Raw genomic sequence first — 22,570 nt, forward strand, 5'->3', positions numbered from 1 at the left:
CCAGAGTGACATAGTTGGCTAGAAGTCCTGTCATGTTACTCCTTTGCACAGAACTCCAGTGACTTCTCATTTCACTCAAAGTCACTCTCCTGACAGGGCACCACCAGGTTCTGCGTTATCAGGATATCAGGCCCTCCCTCTGACCTCAGTACCTTCTCTTGCCTATTTGCTGCTTTGGCTTCAGGCACATTGGCTTCCATTGTCTCTAGCTTGGTCTCTACTGGATGGAATACTCTTCCCAAAATAATTCCCTCAACTTCAAGTCTTCTTCAAATCTGAACTTTTCAAAGAGGCCCACTTTGAATACCGTACTTAATATAATACTGCAATCTGCCCTCCCCCCCCCCATTCCCTATACTCCAAATCCCTTTTATCTTGTTCTTGTATTAGCCCTCCCCCTTTTTTCTTAGCTCTCACCACCTTCTCATATATGGTTTACTTATTAGGTTTTTTGTTTCTTATCTTTCCTTTTGTTTATTGATAAGATCAAGTACATAGAACTTAAGAGGTATTCAGTAAATACTGAATTAATGAAAAAGTAAAAATTTAAAGAAACCCTGTATTGATATGTAAGAATTTCTTTAAGATATGTATTTTGGAAATGTCAAGTTCCTAATGGTTCTGTTAATTTATATTCCCTCTCAAAATGTATGAGATATCATATTGCTTGATATCCTGACACTTGGTATTGTCAGATTTAAAATTTTTGGTTAACCTGATGGGGCTGAAGTAGAATCCTATTTTAGATTTAATTTTCATTTCCCTGATTATTAGTGAGGTTGAACACTGTTTTTTCTATTTACATCCATTGGGCTGCAGGGGGGAGAAATACTATGTTGAGTTTCAGACATACTAAGCGGAGGTGCCTTGATAGAACACCTAGGGGATGTCCAGAGAGCATTTGGAAATGTTGACCTCCATAGGGTAGAAGATAGAAATGATGAGAGAGGGGGCAGGGGAGGGGAAGATGAGAGTCCTTTTTACTCATCAGTTCTGTTTTTTGACCAAAGTACACATTATTTCCCCATAAGGCAGTGTTTCTGACGCTTTAGCCATTCATGTATCATCTTGAGATTTTTGTCATATACATGTAACATTTATGCTCTTTTATTTAAAATGTGCATATTTACTTTATTTTCCATTTGGGTTATCTCCCTTGATGAGATGCCTCCTCTGTGCTTCTCAAATAACAGTACCCAATGCCCACTTTTATCGACCTCATTAAACTGTCTCCTCACTAGACTATGAATTCCTTGGTGACGTTAATTTGTTCCTTTATGTATTCCACAAATTTGCCAAGCACTGTGTACGTGGTTACTGTGAATATATTTGTGATCAAAATAAACTTGTTTCTTACCCTCACAGAACCCCAGCCTTGTGGAAGAGAAAGCTTTACATTATAGTATACTTAATATTTTATTTCTGGTTTATTTAATACTATTTATGACTACTTAATCATAGTGATTTATTATAAGCACTTTGGAGAAAAAGTACACAATGCTATGAAACAGTTTGAGGTAAGCATAATTGAAATGGGAAAAGTCAGTGGAGTTATCTCTGAGAAACTGGCTGATACGTATCATCTTATTTGAGTCTTCTAAGCATCTAACAGTGTCTGATATGTAATAAATAATGTTCACTGAGTAAACTCTAGATGAATAAATAATAACAATTTTATAACAATTTTTATAGAATTATAAAGAACACATTCACTTCCTTTTTTGAATATTCTAATTAGGAATGTTGAAATTATTCTTAATATTAAAACTTTTTTTTTTCTGTGGGATATTGTCATAGTTTACTATTTTGGTATATATTCTACACAGGAAATTTTTCCTTAAAATTAACAAATATCACACTTTTATAAGTCCCTTCTTTCTCAATGGATACTATATTTAACCATCCCCCCTGAGCATTTCTTGGAAAATAACACCATTTCCATAAAAAGAAGCATGCCATTTTTAAATTGGGATTTTCTTCTTGTGTTGAAAGGGAATGAGGTGAATTAATTGTTATACCTGTAGTTTATTGTGATATGCTTTTTTTCCCCTTCTTTGTAAGAATTGGTAACTCACATAGAAATAATGACATCTAAGCCAGTGAGCATCAGGCAACTGTCAGCCAAGTTTATAGAAGAAATGAGATGACTGAAGACCAGGGTAACCAAGCTGGGGGAAAATGGGGCATGTAATTAGGAGACATGATTCCCTACCCTTCCTTGGGAAGTCAGGACAAGGATTTTAAAAAAGAAAAACGATGATTTTATTTGATTTGTTAGAACCAGTTATAGCAAAACGCATACATGTTATATAATCCTTGACCCAGAATGTTAATCTAAGAGGAAAATTATATTGGTTTTCAAAATTGAAGTAATTCCTGTACTGATAAAGCAAGCACTTATTTTCTCATCTACAGAATTTCTCATCTGTTAGAGAAATTCCGTAGATTTTAATATTTCAGGAAATGATCTGTTAACTGAGGGAAGGACTTAATGCTAAGCAAGTAATTTGTGGTGTATTAATACAAGCCAACTATTAACATAGCAGACAATAATAACAGAACTCCTATAACCCCCTTTTGCTGGTTTTATGATAAGGAGCAATGCTGACAGAGGAAGGAATTAGAGTCTGGGTACCAGTCATAAAATCAGATCAGCCTTATTCTTCCAGGGCAATCACTTAACCACTCTGAACCTTCATAGACCTAAGAGGTGAATAATGCTACCTACCTCAAAGGACTGTAAAGTGAAAAATTTCATCTAAGATCAAATGAGATCAGGTGCTTTTGTTAAATGGGAAGATGCTATAGTAATTACTGTTGTTTGATATTGTTTTGTTGGCTTTTTATGTCTAATTTACTAGCTCTGGATTCTGTTATATTAGCTATTACTCTATAATTAGAAAATCTGTTTTGTAACAAGCAGTGTATCCCTAGGAATTAGTTTCAAATTTAGTACTTTGTTTTCTCCATTTAGATAAGTAACTGCTATGTTATCTCTAGTAGACGTTGGAAGGTCACAGCAATACGCAGATCCCTAGATGTTTAATAAAGCCATATTTAAAATGACCTAAAATTAAAAGAGAACCACTTGAATCTTGGAGGTGGGATTTCCACAGGACACAACAAATGTCCTAGATAGAGATCCCTTGGTTAAGATTCAGTACAAATTTGACAGACTCCTTTACAAAAGTTTGATAATGCTGAAGATTTTTGCACCCAGGCCACCAGTTTCATTTGTAATGGAATATATATCAGTGAAATACTGAATTCTTTTAATTCTTTTTCTACAGTGCCTCCAAAGCCATTACATCTGCAGAATTCACCTTTGTCCAGTATACACCAAACCCCCAGGCATAAAGCTTTATCTAGTGAGAAACCAAGGATGGAGGAAGTTAAACCTGCCTCTGCTTCTTGTGTCTCAAAAGAAAAACCCAGTAAGGTATCAGATCTCATCAGTCGCTTTGAAGGAGGCAGGTAAGAGCTAATTCACAATGGGAGAAAGATGAGGGGTGAAGAAAGCTGGGTTGTATGTGTGTGTGTGTGTTTAAGATGATGGAGTAATACGTACTGCATGGAGCACTGGGTGTTAACAGTGGATCGTGGATCACTACATCAAAAACTAATGATGTATTGTATGGTGACTAACATAATATAATAAAATTAAAAAAAAAGATGATGGAGTAATAGATTTTCTAAATCATAAGTATTCTACTAGGTTTTGGTAGGCTTTTAGAAAGAGTAAATTTTAAAAATACTTAAACTTGCCCTAATATGAATTGTCATTTACTCTATATTCCTGATGTGCAGCACAGTCTCTGCCACCAGCTTTTTCATCACATTGCGTGTCGTATAGATCAACTGATATGCGCTCTCATTTCCTTTGTATCTGCATATGTCACATTGTTTTATGCCTCGGGGTCATGCCGTGGGTGGCTAGCTGTCTGGGTTGGGAGAGCAAGAGGTTGTCTCTCCTTGTTTCTCACTTGGCATGTTTGTGGCTGGAATTTCTGCCGGCCTATGCCATCTCTGTGGCCTTCTTTCTGACCTACTTTTTATTTAACCTGAGTCTTCAGTATCCATTCAGCCCCCTTCCCCTTCCCCCCGCCCCCACTCCCTTGTATCGTACTAGGTTTTGTGAGGAGACATTGCCAATAGCAAAATAAATGCTAAGTTTCAGTTTTGTATTTATTAGATATAATTTTATATTCTTTAGTCCTAATGTTTCAAAAAATGTAGGCAAAATACGAATTTCTCACTTGAAGATAAAAATAAACTCCCATAAGTTGCTTTTCTCCTTTATGACCTCAATTGCTTTTTCTTAGAATTCCCATCACTGACATAAATAGAATTAAAAAAAAAAAATTTTATCAGAAGGATTTTAATTTTCTCTGTCACCAAAAGTTTATATTTGATTAAACAATGTATATAACCTCTCTTTCATACTTGAAGGCAAATATTTCCATTCATTCCAGTGTAATAGTTGGGAATGGTTTCCTGCTAGGTGATTGCATTATTTATTTGCAGGATTTATTGTTATTTACATAGTGGATCATAGCTTGGAAATACTTACAGAAATCTTCTGAAAATTGTGACCAAGTACAAAACTGCAATATCCTTCATTTAAAATGAGACTATATTTAGAAACAAGTTCTTGAGAAGAAAAGTAGTTCAGAAGCCTGTCTTCATTTTCATTCCCAATCAATTGTGGGAACTTGAGTCATAAATATTTAAACTTCAACATCTCTTCCTCTGAAGTGGGAATTTTAATACCTTTGCTATCTTAAATTATAGTAATCTTTACCAGAATTATTTAATTCCACTTTAAATTTTTTTCTCAGCAAGTTGATTCAGTAGCACAGAGAGTGACCCTTCATATTTGCAGATTCTCAGGGCCATGTCCAATGACTGCATAATATCAGGAAGGGCTGTAGCCCTGATCCCTGTTTGTAGTGCATACCAGATTCGGGGGGGAGCTGTGGGAAGCCCTTAATGGGTCAGTATTGAAAAGGTTGAGCCTTCTGATTCTCACCATTTTGGTAACCCACCATTTGCATTCCTGTCCATACACAAAATGTACATAGTTTTTCCACATATTAGTACCAGTTTTCTTTTACTCCTTCAGACTTCACAGGTTCAGAGTCATTTTTTGACGCAAAGTTTGAAGGTTGTATCTAAGGAGAGATATGTTGTAACCTAGATATTTTAAGCAAACTTATTCTAAGTGCAGATAGAATGTAATGTGAGGATTTTGGCAAATCTGGTGAAGGGGTGTTACTTGTAGCAGAGTCTACTGCCAGTACGAGAAATGAATATATGTTCTTAGTGAGGTATTACCAGTAGGAACTGGCCCTAAAAGTGTGTGAATGGGTTAGCGTTGCATTGAGTCTATAGGACTTGAATGGGAAGTTGTATTTCTTGTCGAGTGATGTCCATGTGCCTACAGTATGCATAGCTTTCAGGTTTTACCCCAGTTGTTACAGCTTAAAGTAGCATTTTGAGGAATAGAGATTCAGCAGGCCAAGTTACCACTGTAAACTGACAGGAAGAGAGTGGGGTCATAGGTTACTAACTATTAGACTGCACTATTAAGACTATGTATCAGAATTTTGCTCCTTGCAGTAATGCAAGTAACGCTATTATATTAAGGTGAGTGATTTGGAGGATGTATTTGGAGCACCTGAATTTTATTATTTACGTATGTAAGTATTACTACGGTTTCTTCCTTTCTTTCTTTCTTTCTTTCTTTCTTTCTTTCTTTCTTTTTTCTTTTCTTTTCTTTTCTTTCTTTCTCTTTCTTTCTTTCTGAAACTAGTCTTTTTAACCCATGAAAGATTTCAGGATTTTAGAAAGAAATAACATCTTGCACAAAACTGAACACTGGTTTTTCCTAAGGACACTTGAAGGCAAACTGTCTTTCCCCATGGTCTTGGCATCCACAAAACAGCAGGAATATATGTATTGGTTCAACCACTGCTTTTACTGACCTCTCACCACCTTATCTCTATCCCACCTCCATGTGCATGTCCCCTGGAGATCACTTAATACAGGAAATTCTTACCTTTCATCCAAAACAGTCCTTTCCAAAAATCCTAAGCAAGTCTGAAGTTGGTTCAGAGGATCTGCTGAGGATCTTTCTCCTGGGTTTCTGAACATTGATGTGGGGAAGAAAAGGAAGACCGTGCCATTTAAATCTCCAAGGACTGCTTGAGAAATCGTCTAGGCCAAGAGTATGCTCCCCTAGAAGGCACATATTAATGGTGGAGTATGTAACACTTACTTACATTGACAACCACCAACTTTTATATATATCGCATTTTCCCTGCCAAATTTTTCCTTCCCTTCCTGTGGTGCTGAGCTTACCATGTCTTTTATTAACTTTCTTGCCATCTATGGTTATTCTCCATTCCAGATCAGCAGTGTCTGGGAGGAGTAGAATGAATAGAGAAGGTAACCCACATCTGAGCACTGTCCATGGACTGTACTGTTGTGTCCTCTAGCCTGTAACCTCTATCGGCACCAGGGAAGAGGCTAGACCTGGACTTTCTTCCCATGTTCTGTATGCAGGCTACTCACCTGCTGCTCCTTCCCTCCTTCATGTTCTAGTGTGTCACAGTGTGGGCTTAAGACCATGGAGTTCGAATCAGACTTCAGGGTCAGACTCTAGCAGTATCATTTCTTAGCCATGTGACATCACCTCACTATGCAAGTTTCTAAGCTTCAATTTCTCTATTTTGGGGTCCTGTTTTAGAATTATTATGAGGTTGAAACAAATAATGTAAAGAATACCATGTATTTTCCAGCACTTAATAAATGCTAGCTGCTGTTATTGAGTGACTCTCATGATCACCATTACAGTTACAGTTACTCTTTATTGATCCCTGAGTACTTTCCATATGCCCAGCACTGTGCTACGAAGTGGGAAGAAAGCAGAGAACAAGATAGGCGCGGTCTGCACCCTCCCAGAGTATTAGTCTGTATTCATTTTGTCTCCTTATTAGGTCAGAGGAATCTCTCCAACACTGCAGCCCAGAGATTTCTGTTTTTCCTCCCCGGAATCCTAGATTAAAATGTTATGCAAATATTTATATAGGGACATTGTAATATATTGGCAGTTAGGTTCTATTGTACTAGTAGGGTTATATATAATATCAAGTAATAAGGGCTTTAAGGAAAACTAAAACAAGATGTGTAGTTCATGGTAGAGTGCACTTGTAATACATAGAATAATCCAAGAAAGCCTCTTTGAGGTGACATCTGAGCAGAATCCTGAATGATGGGAAGGAGTCAGCCACACTGATGTCTTGGGGAAGGTCGTCCTGGGCAGAGAGAACAGCAGCTGCAGAGACCCTTAGATGCACGCATTGGCTGGTTGGGGGTGTGGGAACAGCAGGGAGACAGGAGTGCCAAGAGACAGTGAGTGAGGACAAATGGAACTGAACGAGGCCAGGGCAAGTAGGGGCTCGTGTGTACAGACCCCTAGGTCGAGGGCAGGATGCCAGATTTACCTTCTAAGTGTACAGGGTGCCCTCCGAGAGTTCGGCCTCTGTGGTCGACCTTGAGAGACTGGATTTGAGAGGATGGAGGCTGGAAGCAGAGAGGTCGGTTAGGTTATGGCAGCAGGGGTATCAACGTTTCTGAGAATGTGTTCTGCTCTGTAAACAGAAATAACCTTTGATTTCTAACCTGTTCATAAATTGGGATCTGACGATACTTGTTTTTAAAATGTATGAAAGTAAAAATCTTGGGAGAAGATGGCTTTCACTCTAAATACTTCTCACATCTCAGTCCTTACTGACGAGCCATATTGACGCACAGCACAAGGAAATGTTCCAGACCCTATAGCAAATGCTCAGTCTTACCATCTTTACTTAAATGTTTACTTAAGTGTGTGTAGCATCCCAAGAGACTGAGAACTATGCCCAACTATTCCAATCCATGTTTCTAAAACCATCGGAGGAAAAAAGTCTTGATGAAATATCTCCTTTCAATTGGAATAAGCTGGTCTGTCTTCTAGAACTTTTCCATGCCAGTGTTTACATACTTCTTTTGTATCTTATCTTTTAGCACATTATCAAATTACAGTGATTTGAAGAAAGACTCTGGTGTGAACCTGAATGTTCCTAGAACCCCAGGAAGGCATGGACTGACAACCACCCCTCAGCAAAAGCTCCTCTCCTCACACCCACCACCGAAGCCGGAAAATGACGCAGATCCCACTCAGGGTGTACAGCCTGGTGTGGCTAATGGTGTGATGGCAGCACCAAACCAGGTGGGATGTGAGGAGGATCAAATGGCCACTCGTAGCCCAGAAACTCCAATTGAAACCTCTGAACGCTTGCATGCTGTGAACTTAGTGAATGGAGAGGGAGAGGAGGAAGCGACCACAGGCCCTGCATGCCCCACAGCAAAGGACTATGACGGAAATGTTTCTGACAGTAGCTGCAGGACTGCCAGAGTCAGCCAGGTGCTCCCCCTAGAAGAAGAAAGGGCGGACACGGAAGCCAAGGTGCAAGAGCGGGAAGATGGAGAAAGCCCTCTGGAGCTGGACCAGCTGGACCAGCACCACGAGATGAAGGTAAAGCATGAGACTGGCTCATAAGTAGGAAGAAGCACCAACTGTTCCACTGTTTTTAAAACTCTACTTAATAGCACCCGTGAAATGAATGAGTCAGATCACCCACACCGCCAATTAAACAATTTTTAAACTTTAGCTGCTAATGGATGTTTCCCCTACTCTATGAGGAAATATTTCACTTTTTCTGGTGTAGTTTCTGTTGATCTTTCTATTATGATTTCAAGAGTCAGAACATTCTGAAGACTTTAATATAGGAAAACCACAAGCTTGTTTTTTTTTTACTTAGAGAGGAAGAAAATGTTCTTTGTTGCTCTAGATATTAGGGCTACATCCCTAATATTTATGGGCTAAGCAAGAGGAAATTGTATAATTTTCACTTTTCACACATTTCTAGTCTAGACCTGGAAGAGTAACTTGCACCAGCAAATGTTTCATTTAAGGACACAAATACGGAAGTATTCACAAATTAGTCAACAGATTGTGACCGTAACTCTTTCCAGGCTTCTGAGTGTTTTTTTTTTAAATTTGTAATTAGTATAATTTTAAAACAATCTACTTAATCTTGGATTTAGAAGCCTCTTTAAAGATCATCGTAGTTAAGCAGTTCATTTATAGAAGTAGAGACAGTTCCAGAAAGCTGAAGTGATTTTTCAGGTCACAGTAATAGCCTGGACCCTTGGTGCCCTGACTCACAGGCCAGTATTGTGTCCCTGATGCAAAAAAATCACAACTTAAGTGTGTAAATGCAGGAAGTATCCACAAATACAGCATCCACGAGTAATGTTCTGGAGAGAGGGGAGGCTGTGGCAAACTAGAAGTTCAGATTGTTTCTAAAGAGGGCAGCAGTTCAGTGAAATTGCTTCAATGGCATATATGTCCAGGTGCAAAATCTAAGCTTACAAGGAGCTGATTTGCTGGTGAGATACGTTCATAATTTACCTGGGCGACAGAGAAGCTTTGCTACAATTCTAGGAACAAGACCACTGCATTTGTATTCTTTATTCCTGTCAATATGGTGTTTTGGAAGAATTAATAAATACAGCTTTTACAAAGTACCTGGAATTTCTCAGATCAAAGGTGCAATAGAAGCATCATTATACAGTTCCCTGGAAGAGAAAGTTGTTTATGTCTCTGAGGACCAAAAAAAAAAAAAAAAGAAGTTCCCATTGCTCAGTTTCTCTTTTTAAGTATAAATAGTAATCTGTGTAGGAGAGTTGAGAATTGAAAATTTGGCAATTATAGGAAAATCTGTAAATGACAAATCAAGTTCTAAATTTATTTAGGATTTTTTATGGTGCCGTGGCTTAAGTGGCATTAACATAGGGAGAAATTCAAAAGGACTAATACTAAAATCAGAGTAAAAAGTGATTGACTGATGTGTTGACAACTTTAACTAAAATGAAATCCACGTTACGGTACAGTTTTTACTAACCCTGAAAAAGGTCCCAAATAGACAAAAAGCCAGGGATTTATTTTCTACCAGTTAGTGAATAAATTTTAAATACTGTCAGGCAGAGAAAGTTTAAATAAGGAAGTGGGTGGAAGAAAAGTGAGTCATACTTGGTAACATTATCTGAAACATTAAAGAGACAGGACATTGCAAAGTGCATCTCTTCACTACATCTTGATGTAGTGGTAGATTTTAGTGCCGCTGTGCTTGAACCATGGTGAACAGAAGAGGAGGTTAGAATCAAGAAGCTCAAGACTCCTATATTTGTGCTTTAATAGTTGGGATGATGCCACCAGCAAGTATTTATAAAACAGTAAGAGCTATTCTTATTAATATTTTCATTGATAATGCCTGTGGTTGCTGGGTAGTACTTTTTTTTTCCTGTCCTGTATTATTATCTGTACATTTTCATAGATGAGTGGTGTTTGGTTTGGGAGAGACTTAAATAGGGGCTTTCTTATTAAGCTAGTGCAATGAAGTACTACAGCTGGCCTTTCTCCTATATGAAATATAAGTAGTGGATGGCACATGCTGTATCCAGGAACAAAAATGCAATTTTCTCTGCAGAGCGATTGATACGAAGACACCACATGAGTCTCTCATCTAAAAGGGAATATTAGGGGGTGCCTGGGTGGCTCAATCCGTTAAGCTCTGCCTTCGGCTCAGGTCACAGTCCCAGGGTCCTGGGATCGAGCCCCGAATTTGGCTCCCCGCTCAGCAGGGAGCCTGCGTCTCTTCCTCTCCCTCTCCCTGCAACTCCCCCTGCTTATGTGCTCTCTCCCCCTTCCCTGTCAAATAAAGAAATAAATAAATCTTTTTAAAAAAATAAAAGGGAGCATCAGGATTTAATTTCTACACGGTGATAATATGTTCTCCTTTGTTGCTCTGGTTGGTGACTGTTACATTGCCTTTGTTCAAATATGCAAACATAAATGTTAGTAATGTTAAGATGGTAAATTTTATGTTACATATATTTTGTCACAGCTAAAAATGAAAAATGAAATGTTAAAAATAAGTAGTATATAGTAGAACCATTGGAACCAGGACGTTTTGGTGCTGCTTCTGGCTTGTCCACTAACTAGTGGTATGACCTTAAACAAATCAATTAAATTATTTGTGCCTTTAGTTAGAGGATATTAACTGGGTGTGATCGTAAAGCCCTTTTCAGTGGTGATGTAATAATAATTTTTTGCTGTTGTTTATGGGTATCCTCCTTTGTTAGCATAGCCCATGTTGTCAGCTGCCTCTTGAACTGTTTAATGTGTTGAACCACTTAAGATACAAAGGAATATCTGGGTTTCACTATGCAGACAAGTGAAAAAAATTACTTCAATCTTTATATAGTTCAGTGCAGAGACTTACATCACAATAGTCTTAGCTAAGTTTAAACAGGTATTAAATGTAATGGCTATTTCTTAAATGCCCGCCAAGAATGGGAGAAGGAGGAATTGGGGAATGAAGGGGTAGGAGCAGAGTAGCATCACCAAGATTGTTCAGAAAAGCAGATACACATTAAAATAGATCTTGAACAGTCATTGTTAATAATGAGAACTGACTTGAAAATCGTCTCAGCTTATGTAACTTTCACTGATACCTGATGTATTGTGATCAAGAATCACTTCAATGGTGAATACAGAATATTGTTACTTTTACTATGTGAAAGATAATACCTACCTCATTGAAACTATTGTCCTTACCATACTTCAGCAAAGCTACGCTTTTCCAATATTTAAACTTTTTGCAGCATCAGTGATCTAGAATATAGCCAGGCACCTCAAAATAAGCAGATAGTTTTGTTGTTTTTTTTTTTAAACCTCTGACTTAAAGGAAAATTGTGAGGACTTTGTGACACCTTTAGCTCTTACCCGTAAGGTGTTATCAGTATCTTTAAGGTTAATTATGTATTACAAGAGATTAAAAGACTGAAGTCTACTAAGGAGGAGATGTCATTAGAAGGAAGCCTTAAAACCCTTAAGTGACAGGGGGCAGGAAACTGTCACATGTGTCTGCATACTTGAGGGCATCAGGGGTAACAGTATTATAATCCTGTTTGGCATGACAAATTTGGGTTATCATAAATAGCTTAACTATATTAAAAGACTCAGGTAAATGGGTCAGGACATTTTAGTATGAATTTCATTTAAAAATGTTTTTTTTTTTTTTTCTCAGATTTATGTGCTTCAGTGGGTAAGCTTCATTAGAAATGCGTTAATGTGGAATGCATTCATTGATTATGCCATATAATAAACACTTCTTTTTATAGTTTTCATGAGCCTTTTAATATCCAAGGTATACTTTAACAGGTTGTATTTGTAGATCTTCCTGAAACTTATTAGTGTTTTATTAGACTTCCTCTGTATTTCATATTGTAAGCCAAATATAAACAATGCAGATGTATGGTTTCTAAGACTAAAGTTGATAGAAATTATGAATCTGCTATTGGCAACATAATAATAAATCTAATAATAGCAGTTTTATCAAGAATATTATAGACACCTTTTAAATTAGTCCTTTGTTTCACCAAAAATGAAAGAAATTATATAATAAAGTGAGGAATTGATGAAGATAGAAATTTGATACAACTGATAGAGAATTGACAACCTGGAGATTTATAGAAACATTTTTTTTTTAAAAACTTAAATTTTTTTCTAGTGCCTTATTTTTTTAATGAGCATTTTACTTATGTTTTAACATAAGGCTTGAGAGTTTATAACCTTTGAACATACTCAAAAATTAAGAAGATAATCATCTCGTAAGGAAAAGAATGACAGAGAATCAAATTCAGAAGTACTGCAAATAGAAAACCAATGCTGTAATCCAGGTTAACTCACTTTCCTTTTTTTCCCTTTAATTTCACTTAATTGTGAATCTTAACACTGTTGATTTTGCAGGATGTAATGTGAGGTATCAGAGTTTTCTGGGAGTTAAAACATAATGCTAACCTTGATTTTCTCTTCCTTATGATGGGCTACAAGTTCCTTTTTGTGAGGCTTTAAATTTCTTTCCCTTTACTTCTTGAAAAATAGAGGGGGATAGCTGTTGAGATCATGTTAGACTTGAAGACAAATAGTAAGTTACTCCTTAGCTCTGTCTTCTCTTGTCAACTCAGCTTCCATTCCAAGAATGTGAAAGACAAGCAGAAGCAATGGAATCATCCAGCTTCACTAATCAGTCTTTGTTGTTGCTAGTATTACAGTGAAAGTTCTCACTGAAGTTGTAGGAGTTTTAAAGCAAAGTGTTGAATAACAGAAAAGTTGTCCCACTAACCATATGGATTGGATAGTTCATAAAAGTCTTGAGGATAGCTTTTCTTTATTCACTTAGAACTGAAAGGTGAATTTAGAAAGTTCTTTATTTTGTGGAGACTCCATTTAGTATATTGGAAAGGTATAAAAAAGTATAATGAGAAAAAATGAACTTCAAAGAGCCTGTACCTGAAAAGAACACCTGTTCCATTTGTAAATTTAATGTGTGGGGCTTACTGTGCTAGGTGCTAGAAACAAATGAACAAGACACACCCTGCCTTCAAAGCCTCGGTCTACCCAGTAGAGAGACATAAGTAAATCCCCATGCTATGTGGTGTGATCTGTGCTTCGCAAACACAGATGAGGAATTACCTGTGCCTGGGGGAGGGCTGGTTGAGGGGCAGGGTGCTGAGAAGCAGTTGAATTTAGCTTGAAGCAAAGTGATGGGGAGGTTGCTAGGGAGTTGAGAATGGACGGGAATGGGGTGAGGTAGGGAGGAGCAGCTGTATCTAGTCAGAGACAAGTGAATAGATGCCATATTTGTGGGTGTTTCTGGCCCAATAAGAAGAGGCCAGAGGGCTAGAGAATTGTGTGAGGGGTAGAAGGATAGATTTAAAAAGAAAATATAAGCTAAGGACAAATTGCAGTGGGTTTGTATGCCTAAGCTGTATCTTTCTCCCCTGAAAACAATGGATTTTTTAAATTGTGATAAAAATTAATAATCCTCATAGAAAATCAAGAAAATGCAGCAAAGCGTAGAAAATACAAATATCACCCATATTTCCAAAGAGAGCTGCTTTGGTATTTAACATTCCAGCTTGTTTTTCTGAGCTGATATTTGAAAAAAAAAAAAAAATTTTTTTTTCAATAGCCTAATGTATGGTAGTTCTGCATCCTGTTTTGTAGGATTAAACATAGGTGTTTTCCTGTGTTATTTCAAACTTTCCATAAGCCTAATACTATCTGGCCTCCAAGGCACTTAATTAAAGCATGGAAGTGACATGATTATACCATCTGTGGATTTTAGAAAAATGAGTCAGATAAAAGGAAAACAGATGGACTAGTTGTAAGCAACTGCAGTAATCCAGGTGTGAGAGGATGAGGTCCTGGACGGATGCGGTGGAGGGTTAGGACAAGGAAGAGAGATTTCTGAGGGCCTCCTGATGGAGGTAGGGAATGAGTCATGTTCAACTTCTAGCTTGGATGAAGTGGCAGATGGTGTATCACTTACTGAACTACAAGAGAATGGAAGGAGCGGTGTATTTGGAGGGCAAAAATTTAATTGGGTTTAGACATACTAAATTTGAGGGACTTATGGATTGTCCTCATGAAGATGTCTCAAACAAAAATGGAATACTCTGGAGACGTTACAGTCTATTGGGTAAGGATGAAGACTTTAGAATTAAAAGAGATGAGTTCATACCCCAGCTTTGTCACTTACCAGCTAGGTGACCTCAGACATGGTACTTTAACAGAATTCGGCAGGTCTTGGTTTCTTAATATGTTAATGAAATAATTGAGGTGGCAGACAGGAAGGAACATAATTGTGTTTGGAATGTTGGGAGAGGTAGAGTTGCTAATTAGGTTAGTTTTGTACTACTGAGTTTATGGCATCTGTAGGACATCCATTTGGAGATATTAATTAAGCAAGTGGAAATACAGATCTGGAGCTCAGGAGAGAGGATAAGAATGTAAGAGGATGTACATAAGGGTGTGATTAATATTGCCGAAATAGAATGTGCAGGAACAGGAAGAAGGGCAAGGACCGAGCTGTGGAGAGCACAAACATAATCAAAAGGGGAACATAGTAAGTTGTGTGAGAGGAAAAAGAAGAGAGAGCAAATCATGAGAACCACAGGGTTTGGGGGGAGGGGGCACAGGATTATTGGTGGGCTTATAAGGATGGTCATCATTTAGAATATGAAACTAGGAGTTAGTCTGGAGGCCTTGGCCTTACTGGGACATTATAGCTAACTAGCTCAGAGAACCTGGGTAACCAAATTAAATGCAGTACATTTATATTGCACATATACTATTTGCAAAGTACTGCAGAAAATACAAAGAGGAAACAGCTCAAATGGAGTATTGAGATATATAACCATTATATAAGAGGTAAAGGGGAAAAGAGAACTCAAAGATAAAGTCAAGGTTCAGAGCATGGCTGAGAGGGTCAATTCTTCCTTGTTAGCCTAAATCGAGAAGTGGGGAGAGTCTGGAACTCGGTGAGCGAGATACTAAGACTACAGTGTAGAGATGACTCTTGGGCAGGGTGCTGAATGTGTCAGTTTGGGAAGTGCCCCCATAGAGGCCAGTGAGGTAGCCTCAAGGGGTTGAGGACAATGGAGAAGGTTAGCTCTCATGGTGACTTGTGACTAAGATTCTGAGGGCCAGGATCAAAGGTAGCGGGCATAATCAACAGTCTCCCCAGCATTGCTGAGTGGCCTGAAACTTAAGAAAGAGAAGATCAAACTTGCAGGGGGAGTGAGGCAAGGTCTGCAAATCAGCAGTACCGAGAGAACAAGGAGATAATGGAGTCAAAGATGGAGTTTAACAGAATGTTGACATGAATCAGGAGGTTTGGGAAAGCGAGGTGTTTGGAGGTCACAATGCATCTAAAGATGCTGTTTGGCATGGGTGGGAGAGAAATGAAAAGACCAGATCTTAAAACACAGCAGTTGTTGTATGTGGCTTACAACAAAACAAAACAAAACAAAAAGAACAATATACCATAACCTGGTGGTCAAGAAGACAGGCTCAAGAGCCAGACTTTCTAGGTATGCAACCCAGCTCAGCCACTTACTTACCAGTTGTATGACCTTGAGCAGGTCACTTAAATCTCTCTGTGACTTAGTTTCTTCATATGCAACATGGAAATAATAATACCTATCTCATAAGGTTATTACGAGGCAAAGATCATTGAATCATTGTAAAGGATTTAGAACAGTGCCTTAAAACATAATGTGAGCTGTCTGTTAGATAAACATAAAATAAAGTTCTGTTTCCTCATCTGTAAGTCAAGATGAACAGACTCATGACCTGAGATATCCCTTGATAGATCCAAAGTTCAGCATATCCTGCCAGGTAAGTATTCCAGCAGCTGTCGGTTCCGTGTTAAGCTGACGTGCTCCTTTGCAGGATGCACAGAGATAATTTTGCATGCCACTTCCTTTTTAACCCTGGTTTCCTATAGTTTGTTTGTTTCTCTTACTTGAGGACCATAGGTTATTTCCACATAGTGCAGTCACTTATATGCACAAGGTTTTAACTCTAGGGAACTATCATCAGAAAATACTTATGTTACATAATTACTTTGATGGTCTGCCTAGATTTGGGATAAGTTAATTCAGTTATTGATTGTGAGCATATATTAAATTCTTCTTTGTGCCTTAATTTCTGCAAAAGGCAAAGGACAATTTAGTCTAATGTATACTAATTGGGTATAAGAAGAACAAAGTTCTCTCTTTGCTACCACTTACTTCCTGTCTGATCTTATGCAAGTAACTGAATTGTCCTTCTCAGTGTAAGCTCTCTTTTGCCCTTCTCCCTACCCTATCTCGAAAGGATATAATGTAAACCTTCTGATTAAAAGTTCTCACTTGGCTATTCTCCTGTTTTGAACTGAATAAATAGTATAGATAGGACATCAGATTGGAAAAATATTGGTGCTGGGTCGAAAGTAGGCTTGGCCTCTGCTCCCAAAGCTTCCTGAAAGATCATGCTAAAGTAACAAACTGTTTATTCTTGTGATACTATACAATGAAGCCCTGGGAAAGGAATAACGTGTGTGTATCATAGTGAGTATTCTTTTTCCTGTAATGTGAACCTGGTGATAAATTTCTTGCTGATTACAAATCTTCCCTGAGACCATGTGACCTTCCTTATGGCATTACTACATGATCTTAATTGAACACAAAATCTGTATTTTATTCCCTTACCTTCTCATTTTCTTGTCACACAAATCCACAGGGACTTCTCTTAAAGAGCTGTAACAAAGCAAGAACTTTATTTTCACAGACCCAAGATTTGAATCCTGGCTCAGTCACTTCCTAGCTATATGATTTGGGGCAGGTTACCCATCCTCATTAAGACACTGCTTCCTCATCTATAAAATGAGAGGATAATGATACCTGCTTCACCGGATATTAGTAGGATTCCACTAGATAATTCATGTGAAGCACGTACGGTAGTGCCTAGCACACAGTAAGTACTCTCTAAATGGTGGGGGCTGTCATTGTCTCTCACTTGTGATAGCCTCCCTTGACTTCCCTGTTCTTTAGTATAATGAGAAAAAAATTTATACAGTTCTGGAATATTGGAATGATGGTGTCAAGACAAGTTAGAGACTTTAAGATGCTTTTTGAGATGATAGGCCAATTATGTGACATTCAAATATTGTGATCTCATTTTAAATTGTCACCTGGAGCCATATAGAAGACTTTAATGTCTAGGAAGACATTAAAAATGACCTATCAAACTGTTGATGCATCTCATGAATTGTGGTACAAAATCAAGTGTTTATTCCCTGAGTTGACTCATCTTGTTATGAAAGAATGGACTTCAGGGAAAGCAGAAACATATGTATTCATACAAAGCCACATCTGCCTTCTCCATGGAAGAATTTAATTAATTGGGTAGAAACTTCCAGAACCTAGAAACATTCATTCTGGTCCTATAAAACCCAATAACTTATGTACATATTATTTTAAATATAACCTATAATGAATATATGGAAAGAGCAGTTTTGATTCAATGTATTTAGAAAAAAAAATTCTTCCTGCTTAAAATGAAATCATGAGAACACATACTGAAAAGTTAAAAAGCATAATTGAAGAGTAGTAAAGCATGATATCAATATCTGATTCATTTTTATGTAACTGAAGGCATTGCCTTTAAAGCATCTTGTAAGAAACTCTAATTATTGATGAACCTTTATGAAGTTCTTTCCAAAATATCTGCTCCCCTGCTTGGTGGTTTTGAGGCATGTGGCAGTGCGTATGGCACTGAAGATGAATCACTGGCTCCACACAAACATTTTCTGCCTACCCAGTAAATGAAGTCTGTGAGCTGCAGTGGGGGCTCTTTGTCTGGGCTCCTGCCATATGGAAGAGTCATGCCAAAAGGTCTGAAAAGAGCTGCAGGAGCTGGTGACATCTGTAAGTGGGGAGGCAGAACTGACAGTGCAGCACATTCATGAGCCAGCGGGCACAGTGACTCACCACCAGGCTGAACCTGACCTAGTGGGAATGGAGCGGATCCCTGCTGAAAGGTTACTGGACGTGTGCAAGTGCATTGTGCAGAGAGAAGTAAGAGAGAAGCAGAGGAAAGTAAATTGTGTAATCTTTTACTGTAAGAGGCGTACATCTTGCCTTTTCAATTGGGATTGTTTAGACATACTCTATTGTATTTTTGTTTGAGGCAATACTCTGAGAATCAGCTTTCAATATAGGACATAGTTATCATTTGCAAGTGAAAAAAATCTGTTTATTTTATAGAAGAATATCAAAGGTAAGATGCTTTTCTAATAGCATATTTGTTATTATTTTTAGAAGTGAAGTCTGTGTATTAGGTTCCAATAGAGGCAAACAGGATTTTTTATTAAATCAATATTGTGTAGCCATTACTGTTTTCCAAAGAATCTAAAGAATATATGACTTCTTAGTAAAGTGCTAAGCACAAAGTAGGGGTTATATAGTTTTGAAGTGGCAAATAATAAGAGACAATATTCTATAACTTGACCTATTTAACTTTCTATTTTAAAAAAATACCGTGCTATATCCCCAGTGTATCAGCAATTTTAGAACAGGTTTGTTATTTAAGCACAAGTCTGATAGAGTAGTAGAGACCCATGCATGCAGACGGATCATGTATTTCTCCCTAAATGTACTCACAGATGAGTTTCAGTAACTAATTTTTTAAAGTTAGAAGCCATTAGGGGCGCCTGGGTGGCTCACTCAGTTAAGCCTCTGCTGTTGGCTCACGACATGATCTCAGGGTCCTGAGATCGAGCCCCACTTCGGGCACTCTGCTCAGCAAGGCGTCTGCTTCTCCCTCTCCCTCTGCCCCTCACCCCACTCCTGCTGTCTCTCAAATAAATTTCTTTTTAAAGATTGTATTTATTTATTTATTTGACAGAGCAAGAGAAAGCGAGAGCAGGAACACAGGGGGAGTGGGAGAGGGAGAAGCAGGCTTCCCGCTGAGCAGGGAGCCTGATGCGGGGCTCGTTCCCAGGACCCTGGGATCATGACCCGAGCCAAAGGCAGAAGCTTAATGACTGAGCCACCCAGGCTCCCCTAAAATCTTTTAAAAAAAAGAAAAAGTTAGAAGCTATCATATCATTACATCAAATATGACTGAATTTTTAATACCTGATAATTACTAGAATGCTGAGAAACCTGCTATAAATAGAATTTATATTAGAGAAAGAATGTGTAAATTAAAATGCCTAGTAGATATCCCATTTCGTTTTCAAGTGGATAGTTTGTATTTTCTTAGTCTGTATCCCTTGTAGGCACTTTTAAGTCTTGTTTCTTGTTGCAGAGAAGAGTTAGAGTGAGAGCGAAGGGTTTACTGACCATGACGTAAAGTCCCATGCTCTCCTATATGATTGGAATCTGATTTGGTTACCTTTTAACTGTGTGACTTGGGGCAAGTCACCTGGCCTTTCTGAGCCTTGGAATTTTGTCTTTTATGTGTGTGTGCTGCCTATAAAACAGGAATAATGTATCTATTCTATAGAGTTAGTATAAGGATTAGTCAATTTATGTAAAATATAACAGTGTCTTGTGCATAACAAGCAATCAGTGAATAAGTGTTAGCTGTTCTTCTGGTGAAATTGTTGTTTGGGTCGGTGCTTTCCTCACCTCCACCACAAAAATCCCTAGTAACTTTTCATACACCTATATGTGAGTGTTTAAACTGAATGTCAGCAAGTTTACTTTTGCTTATCTTTGTGTTGGTTTTGGCAAGGTCAGGGTCCTGACATTAGAAGCCCATCTGTGTGGAAGGACACAGCTTTTGCTAATAACTCCTGGCGTCTCCCTTGGATTTTGCAAATTGTGACCAGGATACCTACAACTTGCCAAGATCAGCTAAAGTATGATTTAGAATCAGCAAAAGATTGTTTATTATAAGCTTCCTATTTAAGATCCTGTAGGATGTGGAAGACCTCAGGAGTGACTTCACTGCATAGCAGTAACAGCCAGTATGACCTGTTGGTTAATGAATTCTCTGACTCATAAGAGATGTATCATTTTATCACGGCACAAATTTTGCTGGGTGGTTTTCTTTAGAGTTATTTGTCAAACCAGAATCAGAGCATAGGAAAGTGTGCGAGTAAGTCAAAAAGATACAGTAGTACCACTGTTAGAATAAGGGCTTGGAAAGAGCAAGCCACTAATACTAATGACAACAAGGATGTATCTCAAATGCATTTTGAGAATTGGAAGAGGCAAGACTCAAAAGGCACATACTGTGTGATTCCATTTACACAACATTCTGGAAAAGGGCAGATCTATTAACAGGAGCTGGTGATAGAAGAGAGGGGTGGGGCCGAGAGGAGGGAGCCCCAGTGCATATAGCCTCATGTTTCATTGGCGCCTGAACCAGTCACTGTATTCTTGATTGTTACACCAGTCAGGGCCTAATTTTGATCTGGGGAATGAGGGTAGTTTCTCCAAAGGAAAGGCTACATAGTAGTAAGATAGATGCTCTGAACAAATCTGGGTATCATTAGGAAATGGAGGGAAAGGATGTCAAACAGGCAAACAATAATGCTAATACTTTACCCTGAATTTGTTGTTTAACCAAAACCTTGGCTAACTGTGGGATTTAATGACTACATAGTTCTTATTTCAGTATTTTTGAGACCACAAATATTTAAACAGTATTACTTTACCTGAAGACTTCACGTAAAAATACCTCATTTCAGTGCTGCTGTAAAAAGCAAAATGATAACTTTTCACATTAGAACAGATACTGCATAAAGCATAAAAGTAGACCTCAAATGCTGAACACAATGAAGCATTCCTACAGCTGAATAGGATTTTATACATAGTTTAAAATGTAGTCTTTGCACAAATTAGACACTGGTTTAAAATATACTTTGTTCTGCTTTCCTGTTAGTTTTTACTAAACCCTTACTATGCTTCATACTTGCCTAGAATGAAAAGGATACTTCAGCAAATACCTAGGTAGAAATTTCTCAACAAAAAGATGTTTAGGTATAAAATAGAAAATGAGTTCTAATAGCACCAAACCCAAGAGCTTTGGATAGTTGAAGAAGGCTCCATGGACAAGGAATGGAAAATCAGCAGGCCATCCAAAAAAAAAAAAAGTAAGTCTTAAACACCTAGAGAGATAAAGCAAGAATGTATGCCATGGGGGCACCTGGGTGGCTTAGTCATTAAGCATCTGCCTTCAGCTCAGGTCATGATCCGAGGGTCCTGGGATCAAGCCGCATCAAGCTCCCTGCTCCATGGGAAGCCTGCTTCTCCCTCTCCCACTCCTCCTGCTTGTGTTCCCTCTCTCGCTGTGTCTCTGTCAAATAAATAAATAAAATCTTAAAAAAAAAAAATGTATGCCATGCAGAGAGAATGGAAAGAAGAAAAGTTTGGGAATGGCCATGGACATGTTTTATAATGGTGCATTAGATTGGTGTGTTTGGAGGGAAGGGTGCCTGCAAAGATACAACAGGAAAGAAGTCTGAGGCAGTGAGTAGAGATGAGATTTGAACAACCCTGAATGATACACAGAGTCTGGATTTTATCCTGCTGGTGAAAAGAGGACTGTTGGAAGTTTTCCTTCTATGGAAAGTAGAATGATCTTGGCAAAGCAGAGTTAGAAAGATTGCTCATACAACAGCATGCAAGGTGGGTCTGATTAGCCAAAAAATGGTAGAATCAGATCAACTGGGAGCTATTGATTGGCTGGGCTTGACATATGGTATGAGCAAAACCGGGTGGCAGTGATGAAAACTTAAAGGATGGATGCTAATGATATAATATGAGTAGGAGCTCATAGCAGCTGGATTTTGTGGTAGGGAACTAAGTTTAGAGAGATTCAAGATGCCAAAGCCAGGTAACTGGAAAGGGATGGAACCATCATCAGGCTGGTAAAGTTCTGGTGGGGTGGGGTGGCATGGGGTAGGGTGGGAGGTGGTAAGATAGAGGTTTTCCTGAAAAGATGAGTTTGGTCTTACATTGACAGCATGTCAAAGTGGTAATAAAAGTGCAACAATAGTTAGGTTTGTGTTATTGCTACTCATTCATTCATTCAGCAATATTTTATTGAATGCCAGTATTT

General features: G+C 38.2%; 1 protein-coding gene across 7 annotated transcripts in view; it reads left to right on the forward strand.

The window, feature by feature from the left end:
* The window catches only part of FGD4 (FYVE, RhoGEF and PH domain containing 4), a 208,875-nt gene that overhangs the window by 152,604 nt on the left and 33,701 nt on the right, over nt 1–22,570 (forward strand). For 6 of the 7 annotated variants that reach the window (XM_032432820.1, XM_032432821.1, XM_032432825.1 and 3 more), the window contains 2 exons: nt 3,291–3,474; nt 8,065–8,575. In XM_032432820.1, the coding sequence (XP_032288711.1) occupies nt 3,291–3,474; nt 8,065–8,575 (695 nt within the window). Of the gene's footprint in view, nt 1–3,290; nt 3,475–8,064; nt 10,339–22,570 lie in introns of all 7 variants that reach the window. The other variant, XM_032432827.1, reaches the window with a different exon arrangement.

The sequence above is a fragment of the Phoca vitulina genome, unplaced genomic scaffold (assembly GCF_004348235.1).
Source record: "Phoca vitulina isolate PV1807 unplaced genomic scaffold, GSC_HSeal_1.0 scaffold49, whole genome shotgun sequence".
Classification (NCBI taxonomy): Eukaryota; Metazoa; Chordata; class Mammalia; order Carnivora; family Phocidae; genus Phoca; species Phoca vitulina.